The following is a 17,142-nucleotide window of genomic DNA, read 5'->3' on the forward strand; positions in this document are numbered from 1 at the left end:
TATTTTCTCTCATTAATCAGTTGCAAAAATGGAGCCATATATGTATCCAATTATATTGGCATGCAAAAGAATATGGGCACAAACCCAGCATTTTAATCAGATAAAGAAGCTTGTTTACATAGAGCAGCAAATTCACTGTTTTCTGTGTTTGTTGTATTCACACTCCAAAAACCCTCATCCTCCCTGATCCCACACAATGTTTTTCATGTTTTTAATACTACAAAAATAGTTAATAAGGAATAAGTCTACGTTTTAATACTTTATTTATCATTATAAACTTTTACGATTTTTGTTTCCTTCTCTTCGAAGGTTCCGTCTGAGTGATGCAGTTTACATCCAGTAGCATGTACCCAATCGGGTTTTAGTTTTACTTTTACTGGTGTTCGTGTTGTTAGTCGCACCAAATATGGTCCTTTCCATCATGGAGAGAAGGAATCTTTATTCATTGCTTACGCATAAACCTGATCTCCTAGTTTAAATGGGTGCAAATTCCCTTCTGCCGGAGGGAGCAGTCCTGTTCTCATAAATTTTAACAACTATTTCAAACATGGCTTGAGCATATCTTACGAATTTTTCATCATTCCAAATTACAGCTACCTTCTTTCTCAGGGCATACATCACTATGGGCATGGTGTCTGGACACAACAACCTATTTTGCTGCCATACTTTGCCCAAAGTAGCTTTCATCTCTCCATTTACTCTTTCTACCATCCCTGAGGACTGTGGTTGATTTCGAGCCTTCGTCAAGTTCTGAACTAATTTACCAGTGCAATGAGTTCCCCTGTCACTGTTTATTCCCATAGGTATCCCGAATCTAGGTATTATTTCTTTCATTACAATATCGACTACCGTCCTTGCATCATCCCTCCTTGTGCGATGTGCTTCCACCCATTTAGAGAACATATCAACTGTGACCAGAATGTACTTAAAACATTTTGTTGCTGGCATATGTACAAAATCAATTTGCATATTTTTAAAAGGCATTCAAAAGGCATTCCAGGTTGTGGTAGGTGATCAAATTCTGCAGGCTTCTTCCCTCTTATCATTTTGTTGACACACCAGACATGTTCTTGCAACCTTATCAATTATGACTGATATACCTGGTGCATACCATTGCTTGGACAATGCATGTGCCATCTCTCTTTCCCTTGCGGGGTTTGCCTCAGGGCAACCTGTTTGGCTATATAATCAGCTGATCTGTTTCCCTTTGATACATCATCAGATGATGATGTATCAGAGCCTTAAATAGCTGCAATTTGCCGTGGCAATTGGATAGCATACAATAAATTGAAGACAAGTTTATCATGTTTAATAGTCTTTCCTGTTGATGTGATGAATCCTCCATTATTCCTCTAACTGCCCAAAGTCATGTACAACCCCAAATGCATAGGGAGAATCAGTGTAGATATTAGCACTTTTATCTATTGCCAATATGTAGGCACGAGTCCGGGCAACAGCTCAGCTGCCTGAACAGACGTTGGTAAAGCATATGCCTCCAACACTTGGTGACCACCGCATATCCTGCTAATAATCTGTCATCGTTAGATCGGTGAGAAGAGCCATCAGTAAATAGGACCAGGTCAGGATTATCAATCGGATGACTCTGTAAGTCCAGCAGAGGAGTGGCAGCGGCTTCTACAAAGCAATAGACATTCATGGTCACATCCTTCTGGCAGTGGTACAAAGGTAACTGGGTTTATAGCAGGTGATCGTTGAGAAGTATAGTTCGGATGTGATAAAAGGATCTTTAGATTTCTAAATGCCTGGTCTCTTTCTGCAGTCCATACTACTCTGGAGGGTTCAGTCTGCAAGGTGGCTGAACGCAATGCTGCATCTAATTCCCTGTAGTCATGGATCCACTGTCTGCAGTCACCCACCGTGCCTAAGAAGGAGAGAATGTCCTTCTTTGTCTTCAGGACCGGGACATTCTCTATTGCTTTTACTCTCTCTCTTCCAAATCTCCTTCTGCCTTCCTGCATCTGGAATCCCAGATACTATACACTAGGCTGGCAGAACTGTAATTTTCCCAGGGATACTTTATGCCCTCTTCTTGCCAAATGTTGCAGGAATTTCATTGAGTCTTCTTGACAATCATGGCCTGTCAAAGAGGCTACCAAAAGGTCATCGACATACTGGATCAAAGTAGACCTCTCTGATAATTGACATGCCTCTAGATTATTTTCCACTGCTGCTGCATATAGGGATGGGCTTTCAGTATACCCTTGGGGTCGCCTAGTCCAGGTGTATTGTTGATCTTTGTAGGTAAAAGCAAACTGGAACTGGCTGTCTTTATGCTGGGGTATGGAGAAAAAGGCTGAACACAGGTCAATTACTGTAAAGGTGTCGGCTTCTGCCGGTACAGATGACAGGATAATATTGGTGTCAGGTACTGGAGATCACTATTTTATTAATAGCTCTCAGGTCTTGGACAAAACGCCATTCATTACATCTTCCCACTTTCGGGATTGGCAGAATAAGAGTATTACATGGACTTTGCGTTTTCACTAATACTCCTTGTTGTAACAAAGATATGATGACCAGAACTATCCCTTCTTCAGTCTCCGGGGCCCGTTGATACTGTTTCGAACATGGCAAAGTAGCACCCTTTTTTAAAGTCACTTTAGGGGCTGAATGCACTCGTCCCACATAATTATGCTTTGCCCATAGTTCAGAAGGTACTTGGACCAGAGCCATTAGTAACCTTGGCGGATCCTCAGTAGGCGGTTGTTGCTTTTCAACAATAGTGTCCCATTCCTTTCTGACCCATGTGATCTTTCCTTCTGTGTCATTAATTAAAGAGCCAATCTCTCCTTTTTCATTGGCAACTTTAAAACATTTATTTATTTATTTATTTATTTATTTATTTATTAGTTATTTATTTCGGACAGAATAAAAGAATAAAAAGCTAATGTGAATTGACTGTTTGTCCTTCAGCCTTTTATCTCTTTTAATAGAAATTTCTCCTATTTCCTTCACTGTTGCTGGAGGTCTAGTAGCTACGGTCAAGTGTGCCTCAGATGTGTCCCATTTTAAATTGATCCCTTTGGTTTTGAGAGAGGTGGACTATTATTCCTAATCCCGTTAGCCCAGAAAACAAATAAGGGGTTACTGTTAATTGTTTGAGTTTACTCAACCAGGGGGAGACTCTTTCCTGGTATCCGGGATTAAGGAGGAACGTATATAATTCAGTGCAATGCGTTCACTTATGTTCTTGGCTGGTTTCAACACGATGCTGTAAATACTGGCCTTTTGAATCCTGCACTCTTTACAGTGAACAATGGATTTGATTAACCAATTGACTGTACAGATTGCTACTTAATTGCCAACAATATTGGATGGGCATCTTTTGCCCTTGTTCTTCCTCCTTAATTAAATTTAACAATTGGTGTGTCTGATTTGAGGGAGTTCCATACACATACCATCTGTAGACAGTGTAAAACCGCTCCCAGTTTGCATAGAGCCTGTCTTCCCAGTAATGGGAGTGGGGCCATTCTAGAGATTATAAAAATATCTGTAAGGGGCTAGACACCCTCCCTGTTGGGCATTCCCTTGCTGTATCTGTGGGGAACATCAGCAATGGCGAGCCCAATGCCCATCTCCAACATGTACCTTGTGTTGTATCTTTTAATTGCCATTGTTCCATTCCTCTGTCATGTTCACAAGCACTGTGATCACATTCTCCCACGGCTAATTTTACCAATCTAGGTTAACCCTGTCGGTGCAGCAAACAATTTAGTAAAGTGTGAACAGCTAGAGGCCCATTTTCAGCTCGGGACCTCCAGCATGTTCCTCCCACTTATTCTTAAATCAGGCTATAAAATCTGGAATCGTCTCGTCTTTGTGTTGCAAGCATCGCACCACCTTCCCTATATCACTATTTTTCTCGCTCCCCCACCCCCAATTATAGCCTCCTGTCCTCTGTGGGCCAACCAGTGAGTGAGGGACTCATTTCCCTGAGCCGGTTGGTTGATCATCATTTTGCTGCCACTTGCTTTAGTATAATAGGCACAGGTCCCTCATTTCCCCTCTTTCTGCTTAACACCTTTCTGCTCTGCTAGGGGCTGGTGTGTCTTCTCCATCCCCGTCCATCTCATTATTATTTCCATCAATTTTAAAGTTACACTTACAACTCCAACCATCATTAATAACACTTCCATTGCATACATTAATTGTGCTCCCATCTCACCAACCCATTTCTTTTTTAGAGATGAGTAGGACAGAGATAGCTTATCTTCCCTTGTCTTGCCAATTTCCATATAATTGATCAGCTAGATTACTACAAAGATATACCGGACATTGGTCATCTCTGTAAGTTTTCATTTCCACATTTGCTGGCGATCTCAGTGGAACAATGGGATCTTCCCGGTGTCTCTTGGACTTTTTTTTATCATCTTTGGGAATCTTGACACAATTCCATCTCATCTTTCAAGCGGCCCACGTCACCATCCCCATCCCAAGCTAATCACCAGCCTCCCACTAGTGGTGGGGTCGCGGATGATCCACTGTAACTTCTCAGAAATGTAAACAAGCTTTGTTATCTCCTCCAATTTCATGTTTCCATTTACCGTCCACAATTCGTCTAGTTCCCAGACTGGAGGTAATACGTCTAATCTTACTTTGCTGATTCCCGCCAACTCCTTCTGCACATGGTCAAGCGAGAGCTGCCAATGGTCACATCCAAAACACCCTTTCGTTACCTTATTCAATTCCAATTAAATAAAGAAGGATATTCATTTTTCTTCCACAGTGATAAAGCTAAATCCTGCCCCAAGATGGCTTCCTGTGTCTTCCATTGATACCTCTGCTTTGAGGAAGGCATGAAGGTGCTGGAAACTCCTGCTGCTGCTGCTGTGAGACCTTGGATCTTGCCTCAGCACTTGTCTCCATTGACCAGGTTGCTGCCTCGACGCCAGCAGCAAAAGACACTGGGCTTCCGGGGCAGATTCTGCGTCTCGTTTTGGCCAGAGCACCTTGTGAGAGGGAGCAGGCAGTTTACCGAGGCAGCTCCTCGACAGCAGGGAGACTGCGCGGTGCCATTTGTAGGGATAAGCGCAGCCTCCATCTCTCGCCCACACCAGAAAGCATTGTACAAATGTGCACTTCATCTCTTTTCCAACTTCTCATCCGTCTGAGGTTCAGGTGTAACTCCGCATTCAGCAGCATTTATTTGCATAGAAAGCATTCTGCACCGAAGCTGAATGAAACTAACTGCACTTGGATTGAATCCTGGCACCACAAGTGTATTAGAGCTTCCACAGGATGCTGGTTTCGTTTGTGATGTAACTCTGTTGTCCTTGGGCAGGTCCCTGTGGAACAAGGATAAAGCCAGGCTGGAAGACGTGTCTGCAAAAAACATTGTCAAGTTGGTGGAGGCAAACAAGCGTGCGGTGGCTGCTGAGGTAAGCGCATCCGAGTGTGTGGTGGGACCTGATCCAACCGTTACACTCTAAATCTGATGTTTGTGGGTACAGTGACCAGTGTAAATCCGGTTGTGATGTAGTTTTGACACTGCTTCATGTGAGGCGGTACACGCCAGCACAGCAACCAACACCTTTACACCTAGAGGTACCTAGAGGTACCGTGCAGAAACAGGCCCCTTTGGCGCACCGAGTCCGCAACGACCAGCCATCACCCTGTACACTAGAATAGAATAGAATGCCATTTATTGTCATTCAAACAGACATAGTTCGAACAAAATTTTGTTCCTGCAGTCATAACATAAAAAAAATAAATAAGACACACAATTAACACAATTTACATAAACATCCATCACAGTGAATCTCCAAACACCTCCTCACTGTGATGGAAGGCAAAAGTCTTGCACTATCCTACACACACTAGGGACAATTTACAGAACACAAGCCAATTAAACGTGTACGTCTTTGGAGTGTGGGAGGAAACCGGAACACCCAGAGAAAACCCACGCAGTCAGAGGAAAAACATACAAATTCCACACAGACAGCACATGAAGTCAGGCTGGAACCCAAGTCCCTGGTGCTGTAATGCCCCTGTCCCACTTGGGAAACCTGAATGGAAACCTCTGGAGACTTTGCGCCCCACCCAAGGTTTCCGTGAGGTTCCCGGAGGTTTTTGTCAGTCTCCCTACCTGCTTCCACTACCTGCAACCTCCGGGAACCGCACGGAAACCTTGGGTGGGGCGCAAAGTCTCCAGAGGTTTCTGTTCAGGTTTCCTAAGTGGGACAGGGGCATAAGGCAGCATCTCCACCGCTCCCCCCTCATCTCTAAAAAGTTACAAAATAAAACGTACTTTTTAGAATTTTAATTTTTCTGCTCTTGAATTTTAAATGATCAGTTTTATTACTAAGATTTCAAAGGTAACATAATAGAATTTATTATTTAAACTAATCGGTCAGGCCCTAGAACAGTTTAAGCAGCTTTTAGGACGATGATCCATCCAGGCAAAGTCTCGAATCATTTGGCATCAAAATTTATATTGGTACAATCTTTAGTGTAAATTCTTCTAATAATATGCTGAAGTTTTGACATGTTGATTTGGTACTTAAATCATCACTCATTTCCCTCAGTTCCTTTTCTTCCTTCATCTTCTCAGTAAACAGAGATGAGAAATCACCCAACACCTGGGGGAGAATAGTCCTCCTTGAGAATCCACATGGTTAATGCATTAATTTAACGCCGCACCCATCTCTTGTAGCTCCACTCACAGTTGACCATGTTGATCATTAAAGGGGCCCACTTCTCTCCCTTGTGCAGGAAGGGACTGCAGATGCTGGTTTACACCAAAGATAGACACAAAATGCTGGAGTAACACAGCGGGACAGGCAGCGTCTCTGGAGAGAAGGAATGGGTGACGTTTCGGGTCGGGACCCTTTCTATCACCTTGCCCTTCCATATCTCCAGTCTCCTTCTCCCCTGACTCTCAGTCTGAAGAAGGGTCTCGACCCGAAACATCACCCATTCCTTTTCTCCAGTGATGCTGCCTGACCAGCATTTTGTGGCCATTCCCTCCCTTGTTAACCTTGTGCTCTTAATGTGCCTGTAGAATCTCTGGATTTTCCCTCATCTTAGCTATCACATCCTCTCTTTGCCCTCCTGATGTCCCTCTTAACTGCACCGTCATCATTGCAGGACCTGTGTAGGTGCAGAGAGTTATAATGCCTGTTTTTTGTCTGCACAGTCTGACCTGGGCAGTGACATAGCTGCTGCGGCCTTCTTGCAACCCTCGTCCCTCTTGCCGACAGTAAACAAAGCCTTCAGCTTTCCCTCAGAGTCGCCGCACACTCAGTGCATTCCCCTCACTGGTGAAAATACACAGCCGCGGCACTCAATTATGTAGTGCAGCAGAATCTTGTGATACAAAATTCACCGAGACCACCACAAGGGAGTTTAATGAAAGGCGGATAAGTGTGTACATTGTTGCGGATTCTGTTTCTAGGTGCTGTTTCAGGAGAGTCTGCGGGACAACGGCCTCTTCCAACTGCGGCAGGCAGAGCGGGATTGTGCTGGACAGCTCAGGGCAGCAGAGGCCAACATGGCCGGGTGAGTGGAGTGGCACAACCCACCTAACATAGAGGTGGATGCACTCACCTGCACCGACAGCCATGTCATGACTATTTACACACATACACACCGTGACTTGTACACAATTACACATGAGTGTGTAATTCACATGGTTCAGGCTGCTCCAGTGATGTCATCACTATTTATGTAAGTAATTAAGTTTATTGGCCAAGTATTCACATACAAGGAATTTGCCTTGGTGCTCCGCCCACAAGTAACAACATGACATACAGTGACAGTTACGAATGACTCAGAAAACACTGAACATTAATAATAATGAAACATTAATGATAAAACACCATTGATCAAGTATGTGAACCAACAAAATACCAGATCAAAGGGAGGCTACAGATTTTTGGCTGTTGAGTAGAGCAACTACTCGTGGATAAAAACTGTTTTTACATCTGGCTGTGGCAGCTTTGACAGTCCGGAGTCGCCTTACAGAGGGAAGTGATTCAAAGAGTTTGTGGCCAGGATGAGAGGGGTCAGAGATGATCTTGCCCGCTCGCTTCCTGGCCCTTGCAGTGTACAGTTCATCAATGGAGGGAAGGTTGCAGCCAATAACCTTCTCTGCTGATCGGACAATTCGCTGCAGCCTCCAGGTGTCGTGCTTGGTGACTGAGCCAAACCAGACATTTACACATGTAACTTCCAGGATTACATGGAGTTGAATGCAGGCCTGGTAGTGTATGGTTGTGAGGGCGGGTGTTAGCCGTGCATGTTCCCACATGCACTACACTGACGGCTGGGGAAACGGAGCCACCACTTTCCTCAGCATGGGGCTCCGAACCTGCACTGCAGATATTGGAAACTTGAAACACACAAAAAGAAAACGCTGTTCCATGAAGGGTCGTGGACCCTTTCTATCATTGTCTGTTTCTCTTTCCTGACCTGCTGAGATTTGTCCCCCAGCATTTTCTCTGGCGGTGCTGAGGAAAGTGGCATTCCACGTCGATGCTCCTCACACGGAGATCCCATCATCTACACCTCCTGTCTGAACCAGGTTGGTGCAGGGTGGAGCACACGGCTACTGGGACTCAAGTCTGTCCATTACCCATGGCCAGAGCGGCAATCACTGATCCGGCAGCTCGTACAATAAAGGAGGAAACAAATGGGTTTATATAAAAAAAACAACTTGTAGATTGTTGGGTGAAAACTGATTAAATTAACACTGGAGAGTAAAAAGAATTCACAGAATTGAAACTGAATTACAGCAAAAATATGAATGCAATAAAAAGTGTCCTTTCAGAAACACTAGTGAAATAAGTGCTATAGACCTGCACGGGAAGGTAGACGCTCCCGCCCCCACGAGTCTTGGGGAGATGGGGCTCGTCAGCCTGGGAAGGCAGTCCATCTAGGAGAGGGAAAACTCTGATTTAAAACCTCCACTGCCTTGTGGCCATATCCAGTCATGGAAAAGGCTCCAGGAGTAAATCTCAAGAAAATCCGTAGTCGGAGCCCCTAAGGCAGTTTGTCGTTGTCTACAACCTCGCTCTGGCAGCTCCTGCGATGGTGCTGGTGCCGAACTGTAACGGCCCTGCTGTTCCTTTGGATCGATCAGCAACGTGGAGAGGGGGGGGGGGGGGGATGTGCTGCATGGGCAACAGCCTGTTCTCCATATGACATCGCCCAGGCCTGCATCTGACCACACATCACCTGCTGCTCTAGCCGAGGTGTGGAGCAAGCAGCCAACAACTAGGATGCATGACCGAGGGGGGGCCTACATAGTGAAATAAAGTCCCGCCCTAACATCTCATTCTCTCATCTGTGCAAGAAATATTCTCCAATGATCGTTGCTGGTAAATAATAGACATTGCCTTGTTCTGGCCCAATGACTGAAGACTGTTAGAGCATCTGCCTGGGTCTACTGGTCTACCCAATACATCATCCTGGTGCCCCCTGTGTGTGAGGAGGGAACAGCAGGTGAAGAGTGAGTGATGCTGACCCTCTCAATGAAACTTCTTCATTCCCTTTGAAGATGATGCAACTGTCTGAGCTGTCTCAGTGAATATCACATTCCTGAGAGACTGCCCGTTTTGTTCAATTCTCTTGTTTTTGCTGAACACTGAATATATTTTTAAAGGGATCATTTTCCTGTCGAACGAGAGCTAGGTGGGTCCTCACAAAGCACTAGGACCGGCACTGCTTGTTTGTATCTAACATTGTCTTTTGTTGACTAGGAATCCCACTTCAGCTTCTGCCTGTGCAAGCGTTGAAGGATGGCAAGCAATTGTGGCTGATATCAGAAACAAGATAGATTTTACAAAGGTGAGATTAATGTTGTCTGTTAAAACACCCAGGTTTGGCTTGGGATCAATATGGGTCTATTTAAAAAGCTCTGATATATTTTGTACCTTTGAATTGTGCATGGGCTTACATTTTTGGAGGAGGTGAGTCTGGCAGTGAATTCCGCATTCTGCCAACTTTTTTGTGCCAGGCTTGTACATTCTTTGTGAAGCCGTGGGTGGTGAAATTGTGGAAGGTCCGATACCTGTGGAGTCATCGTCACGTCCACCGGGTGCTTGAATTATGGGGCGACGAGCGTGACAAAGCGTGAGAGGACCTCGTTCAACCCCAGTCCAATTGTACTTTGATTCAATGCATCCTTCTCAAACGTTTCTTTTCTTAAAAGGTTGTCAAATCCTTGGTGTGAGAGAAGAAATTCATGCAAACTAAGAAATTGTTTTTGTGTAGAGGTGTATAAAATGAGAGGAATAGAGCAGGTAGACGCTCAAAATCTCTTGCCTAGAGTAGGGTAATTGAGAACCAGAGGGCAGAGGTTTAGTTTAGTTTAGAGATACAGCGCGGCAACCAGGCCCTTCGGCCCACCGAGTCCGCAACGACCAGTGATCCTCACACACTAGTACTATCCTACACACTCTAGCGACAACTTACATTTATACCAAGCCAATTAACCTACAAACCTGTACGCCTTTGGAGTGTGGGAGGAAACCGAAGATCTCGGAGAAAGCCCACACAGATCACGGGGAGAACGTACAGACAGCACCCGTAGTCAGGATCGAACCCGGGTCTCTGGCGCTATAAGGGAGTGGCTCTACCGCTGCGCCACCAGGGCCCCAAAACTAAAACCAGAGGGCAGAGGTTTAAGGTGAAGGAAAGATTTTATAGAAATCTGAGGGTTAACTTCTGCACATAAAGAGTGATGGGTGTATGGAACAAGCTGCCGGAGGAGGTAGTTGAAGAAGGGACTATTGCTATGTTTAAGAAGCAATTGGACAGGTACACGAATGGAACAGATTCAGAGGGATATGGGCCAAATGCTGGAAAGTGGGGCTAGTGTAGACGGAACATGTTGGTCGGTGTGGGCAAGTTGGGCTCAAGGGCCTGTTTCCACGTTCTATGATTCTATGTTTATTGATGGAACTGAAAATGCCAATGCAAAGTTCCAACGGTCTGTATTTATTTAATTTGTAATCATTGCACCTTTTGTCCTCGTTCTTAGAGCCAGTTTGATGAGCAGATAGGTTGGTTGAAGAATGGGACTAAGCTGAACATGCTTCCACAAGTAATGATCCCACCACCACCTCCCCATCCTGATGCAGTGGTATGTTCTGCCTCTGTCATTCATTACACCACAGTCTATATACTGCTGGATCTATCTTGCCCTAAAATCATTTTTTTATATACATGCCCACAGTTTTAGTGAAGCCGCAAGTGCTGTTTTGTTATTTTTAGATGAAGCACTTCCTGGAACAACATTTACAAACCAAAGCCAACTATCTTCGGGCTGGGTCTGGACAGACCGACTCTGGTAATGGAAGGCCCACCATTGTGGCAGGACAGCCTGAGGCCTCTACATCCGGACAGGAACAGGTGTGTACTGAGGAACCAGTGTAGACCGTGACAGAACTATAGACCGAACTAGGACATGCAGAGGAACCAGTGTAGACCGTGACAGATCTGTGGACCAAACTAGGACGTGCTGAGGAACCAGTATAGATTGTGACAGAACCATGGACCAAACTAGGACATGCTGAGGAACCAGTGCAGACCACAACTGAACCATAGACCAAACTAGGACATCTGTAGTCTGGTAAGATGATTTTATCTGCTTTGATTATTGCTTGACATTTACTGACTTGATGACCTAGATGCTTGAGGCCTGTGTCCTCTTTCCTTAATTACAAGGCTTTCTCTGTCCAGCTATTATGTTATAAAGTGACTTCTGTAAAGAGGGTGCAGAGAAGATTCACTGGGACCGGCGGGGTATTTGAGGCTGGGACTATCCCAATGTAACTCAGTGGGACGGAGGAACTGAAGGGAATCCACATTAGTCGAAGGGCCGAATGGCCTACACCTGCACCTATATTTCTATGTTTAAGAAGCAGTTAGACAGGTACATGGATAGGACCAATTTGGGGGGATGTGGACCAAACTCAGGCAGGTGGGAGTAGTGTAGATGGGATATGTTGGCCAGTGTGGGCAAGTTGGGCTGAAGGTCCTGTTTCCACACTGTATCACTCTGACTCTCTGTGTGCTCGTTACCTTGTCATTCTTATGATGTCTGAGACAGGAGGTGAATGTCCTATTGACATTTTCCTTTCCATTATATCCTGAGATTGTGGCAGTCTTTGGAATCTAGGTGCCTGAGAACAGGCCCTGAGTCGTGCCTTTCTCCGTGATACCAGCTGATTGCTCTGGTCCTGACTGATGTAGATGTCACAGTTGGTTTGGTGCGTGATGAGGCTCTGAGACTTTACCGCTGCGAGTAGTCTCTGGTCTCGGGAAGCCCGCTGGGATGACTTCACCACCCTCTCTGAAGCAGCGGGTTTGAAGAGGATGTGGGGTCATTACATTCACTGTAGTTTCAGTGATACACGTGGATGACGTGTGCTAACTTTGACGCAAGCATTGTTTCCTTCAATGCACAGATTGAAGCAAGCACCCCAGTATCCAAGCCTGCAGCACCCTGGCACACTGGAGGAGCGGCTCAGGTCGTGGCCGCAGCCGGAGGGAGCCGTGCCAAGAACAGCTTTGAAAGGATCATGGAGAAGCTGTCGACATCCTACCCACAATTTACTCGGTAAATACCAGAAACTGAATTACTACAGCCAGACAATTGCAATAGTAATAATCAATTTCATCCTCTTGTACTTTCTCTCTTGGTTCGAGCTATTGGTACATTTTGAAGCGTGTAAAATGGCAATTTTTGCATTCTAGAAACGTATTAACCGAATATCTGAAGGAGGTACGACAGTCCAATGGGGGATCCCTCTCCGGACTATCCTACGATGAAATTATACATCGAGTCGCATGCTTAGTGGAATCCAGACTCCCAGAGGTAACTGCGTGACGGCGGTGGTGAATATTACACGCCGGCTATTTCTAATGAGTTGACATTCATCTTTAGTCTCTATGTATTTCAGAGCAATAACAGAGGAGAGAATAAATCGCCTCAGACGTCAGTGTGGCGTACATCTAAACAAGGATTTCAACCCTGGGAAGGAGCCACAGCCCTGGTAAGCTGCACTTGACATCTAATGTGTTGATACGCTGTTTATGCAACTTTTACAAATGTATCCCATGCTTTATTAAAAATATATAGTTTCGATTCCTCTTGAATTTGAACATGAAACAGTGCACTCCAATCCAGTGGGTTTTCCATGCATTATCTGAAATGAATGATTGAAACAACTGGTTATTGTGTAAATCCTGTGAACAGCACTCGTGGAGAATGGGACCAAGAATTGTAGTAGGAACAAAGCTTCAGCAATTCCTTTAACACGGTGAATAAACTGAGGTTCTAATTCATAGCAAACTAGGCTAATCTCCCTTCTCCCATCGGGCATAATGTATAGAAGTGTGAAAACGCACACCGCCAGACTCCCCACCCGCTATGAAAGGAACTCTTTTCCCCACCCTAAAGCGGCGCTGTCCTTTTACAGCCGCTTCCCATCAGCTGCCAGCAATGAGGGATAGACTTGGGTATCCCTCAGTAGAGCACCATCGTTCTTGATGTTTCTGTATTGAGGGATAGCCAAGTCTATCTTTCTTGGCTAACAACCTAACCTTCGGCCTCCAAGATGCTGGTAAATTTTCGTGCCTTATTTTTGGGTAAAAAATAGCGTCTTCATTGCCGGTATGTACGGAATGTAATTTTACTTTAAAGGGCCTGTCCCACTTGCATGCGATTGCATGGGTTTGACGCGACCAAACGTGGTCGCTTGAGGCGAATGGGCACCGTATGGCCGCGCGGGGCCGGTCCCTCGTAGAAGCGCGGAGTTGTGCGGGGCTAGTCCCGACATCGCGCGGGGCACCGAAAAATTGTCAGTGTCCGAAATCGTCACGCGTCAACGGCCTGTCGGCACGCAGGCGCATTGCGGTCGTACGCAGCGCCTTGAAGGCGTATGCCTAGCGCGTGGTGTTCCGCGATTATGTCACCGCCCGGCATTGCTTGATGGTGGCGACGCCCAAATTCAGTCGGCCTGCCTCCTGCCCAGCTGATTGGTAAGTATGACACAAATTACGTCACGCGTGAACTTAGCGCGTACTTTGCGCGAACTCTGCTTCCGTTTGGTCGCGCCAAACGCATGCAATCGCATGCGTGGGACAGGCCCTTAACACAGCAAGGTCACTAAACAAAATGTATAGGACTATTATCAAGTGGCCTGTTGAGCTGGAAATGTCATCTTTTCAAACCGCGAGGCTGTTACAGCCTGGTTAGCAACTCCCATTCACTGTGGACAGGAATCTTGTTGTAATTCAGTAATGTCCTGTTTTCTAGAGTGAAGATCCCTGTGTCATCTGCCATGAGGACCTTACAGCAGAAGCCATGCTGTGTTTACCGTGTGCCCACAAGTTCCATGCCCAGGTAATCAAAACTAATCTACCTCTGTAACGCAACTGTTGTCCAGCTGAAGGATCGGTGACCTGTTGTCCTTTTCCTCAACTTCCCCCCCCTCCCCCCCAATTCTACCGCTTTGGGAAAACCCCTGCAGTCAAAGGTTTCAAACATCTTTTATTGTCACCTGTGCCAATTAATGTACAGTGATATGCAAATTACCATACAGCCATACTAAACATAAAAGCAACAAGACACACAACTACATAAGTTAACATAAACATCCACCACAGCGGATTCCTCAATGCGATGGAAGGCAATAAAGTCCAAGCTTCTTCCTCTTTATTCTCCCGTGGTCGGGGCAGTTGAACCATCCGTCGGGGCGAATGAAGCTCCCAAGGTTGGCACTATACACGATCCCTGCCCCACTGTGCCAGCCCAAATGACACAGTTGTATTAGCACCCTGCATTCGATGGGCCGAATGGCCTAATTCTACTCCTATAACTGGGGAACCTGTACATTACAAGCCAACCAAGTTTATCTATATTAATGACCTAGTGCTAGTCAGAATCATATAGCAGAGGCCCTTCAGCCCAACTAGTCTAAGCCAACCAAGACGATAGTCCCCTTGAGATCTGATGGACCTCTATAAGATCGCCCCTCAGCCTTCTGCGTTCCAAGGAATAAAGCCCTCGCCTCGCCTCGCCTTTCTCCCTATAGCTCAGGCTATCGAGTCCTGGCAACATTGTCGTAAATCTTCTCTGCACCCTTTCCAGCTGAACAGCATCCTTCATATTAATGACCTGGTGACAGTCAGAATCACCCAACGGAGAAACAGGCCCGTCAGCACGGTTTTGTGAGTCGGAGACCGTGATGGCAATGTCTCCATCCTAGTAGACAAGAAATGTACTTATCAAGTTCCCCCCCCCCATCACAGTAAAGAATTCACTGGCGAACCATGGTTGTGGTGTAAACAGTGGCAGGTGTGATTCACATTCCGAGCCCACATCCACACGGTCGCAGACGTATAGCAACAAGTGAGTGATTGATTGATCGATCGATCTCCCCATGCAGTGCATTGGCCCGTGGCTGAATGAACAGAGAACCTGCCCGACCTGCAGACTGCACGTTGTGCTACCACAAGAGTTCCCACACCTTCCCAGCAGAAAGATGGCTCCACTGTGAGGGAGCCGAGAGTCCGATACGCTGGATCGTCCAGGCCACGGGCTGGGCTCACCTTCTGCTCCCCGACTTCACCATGTGGCAAACGTCTAACGTGAAACAGGCACAGACCTGCAACGCTGTCCAGCGGTGAGGAGGTCGTGCCAGAGTTATACCTGGGAAAGCCAGCCACAAGGGGCACAGCTTGGCTTACAGCTGGGGTCCACGGGTGCTGGAGGAGAGATTTGGTGGTAGGTGTTGAAGGGATTCAGAGCTGGGCTTTAGTCTCTGAGGGGGGATGTTCATGCCTTTTAAGAGGAAAACAGTGTGTGTGAAATTTATCTTTCTCAAGTTTTTAAAAATATATCCCTAGTAATTGGAGTCGCCTCTTAAGTGCGCCTCTCTGGGCTATTAAATTGATCATAAATTATGAGAATAGGTTGATGTTGAAGTGTATGGTGCAGAAATCAAAGTTGTCAGAAGGGGTGGAGGGAAAATATTTGGGATTTATATTAAAGAGTTATTTATAAAAATGTCTGGAATTGTTTTACATTTTAAATAATACAAAGAACATGGAACAGTACACCACAAGAACCAGTCCTTCAGCCCACAGTGTCTGTGTGAGCATGATGCCAAGACCACTACTCATCGGCCTACTCATGATCCCGCTCCCACCATTCCCTGCATTGTCACCACTCCTGTAGATATTTCCATCCATTAAGATCAAAGCAGCTTCTCAGATTCGCAGGAGAACTCTGCCCACCTGAGCAGCAACAATTAATTAAGTAAGTAAGTTTATTGGCCACGTATTCGCATACAAGGAATTTGTCTTGGTGCTCCGCCCACATGTAACAACATGACATACAATGACAGTTACGAATGACTCGGAAAACATTAAACATTAATTATAATAAGACATTAATGATAAAACACCATTGATCAAGCATGTGAACCAACAAAATACCAGATCAAAGGGAGGCTACAGATTCTTGGCTGCTGAGGAGAGCAACTACTCGTGGATTAAAACTGTTTTAGCCCAAGTAGGCTGTGGGCCGAGCATCAAAAATGTGTCTAGAAATAGGTTTTCGTGACCCAAGTCACCAAACTACATGACATTTTCCACAGGTTTAGATGAAATATAATTGAGAAGGATGTCATAACTCGTAATTGCCAAACGTTGCACATTAATTAATTAAACTAATTAGAAAATGAGATCACCATTGGGGAAACAGACCCAACGGGTCTGCACTTGGTCTAATATATATATATATATATATATTTATTTATATAACCTGTTAATATGAATGTTATCATATATAATTAAGTATAATTATATTATATAAAAATAATATGAATATAATTGTGTTTTTTTTAATGACACTGTCGCAGAGGTCCTGCTCCTGAACCAGCCTAATTAATGGGTTAGGGCAGTTCTTGTGGGTTCCTCCCTTTACTGAACCCCACTGACTGCCAGTGTGCAGAGTGGGGGTGACGGCCACAGTGGGACTGGGGCAGTGCCAGGCAGGCATGTTCCAGTCGCTTTAATAGGAAATTAAATGAGACTGCAGCAGATGTCCCAGGTTTTAAGGGCTCATGAACCTACCTAAATAAAGGGTCAGGACAGATCCTCTAGGTTTCC

General features: G+C 45.4%; 1 protein-coding gene across 1 annotated transcript in view; it reads left to right on the forward strand.

The window, feature by feature from the left end:
- Nucleotides 1–16,036, forward strand: part of dzip3 (DAZ interacting zinc finger protein 3) — a 75,844-nt gene extending 59,808 nt beyond the window's left edge. Inside the window, exons 23-32 of the mRNA XM_033033372.1 lie at nucleotides 5,303–5,399; nucleotides 7,415–7,518; nucleotides 9,720–9,807; nucleotides 11,003–11,104; nucleotides 11,236–11,373; nucleotides 12,432–12,583; nucleotides 12,721–12,841; nucleotides 12,927–13,019; nucleotides 14,285–14,371; nucleotides 15,417–16,036. Of these exons, the coding sequence (XP_032889263.1) occupies nucleotides 5,303–5,399; nucleotides 7,415–7,518; nucleotides 9,720–9,807; nucleotides 11,003–11,104; nucleotides 11,236–11,373; nucleotides 12,432–12,583; nucleotides 12,721–12,841; nucleotides 12,927–13,019; nucleotides 14,285–14,371; nucleotides 15,417–15,527 (1,093 nt within the window). The 3' untranslated portion in view covers nucleotides 15,528–16,036. The remainder of the gene's footprint in view (nucleotides 1–5,302; nucleotides 5,400–7,414; nucleotides 7,519–9,719; nucleotides 9,808–11,002; nucleotides 11,105–11,235; nucleotides 11,374–12,431; nucleotides 12,584–12,720; nucleotides 12,842–12,926; nucleotides 13,020–14,284; nucleotides 14,372–15,416) is intronic.
- Nucleotides 16,037–17,142: the final 1,106 nt, after the last annotated feature.

The sequence above is a fragment of the Amblyraja radiata genome, chromosome 14 (genome assembly GCF_010909765.2).
Source record: "Amblyraja radiata isolate CabotCenter1 chromosome 14, sAmbRad1.1.pri, whole genome shotgun sequence".
NCBI lineage: Eukaryota > Metazoa > Chordata > Chondrichthyes > Rajiformes > Rajidae > Amblyraja > Amblyraja radiata.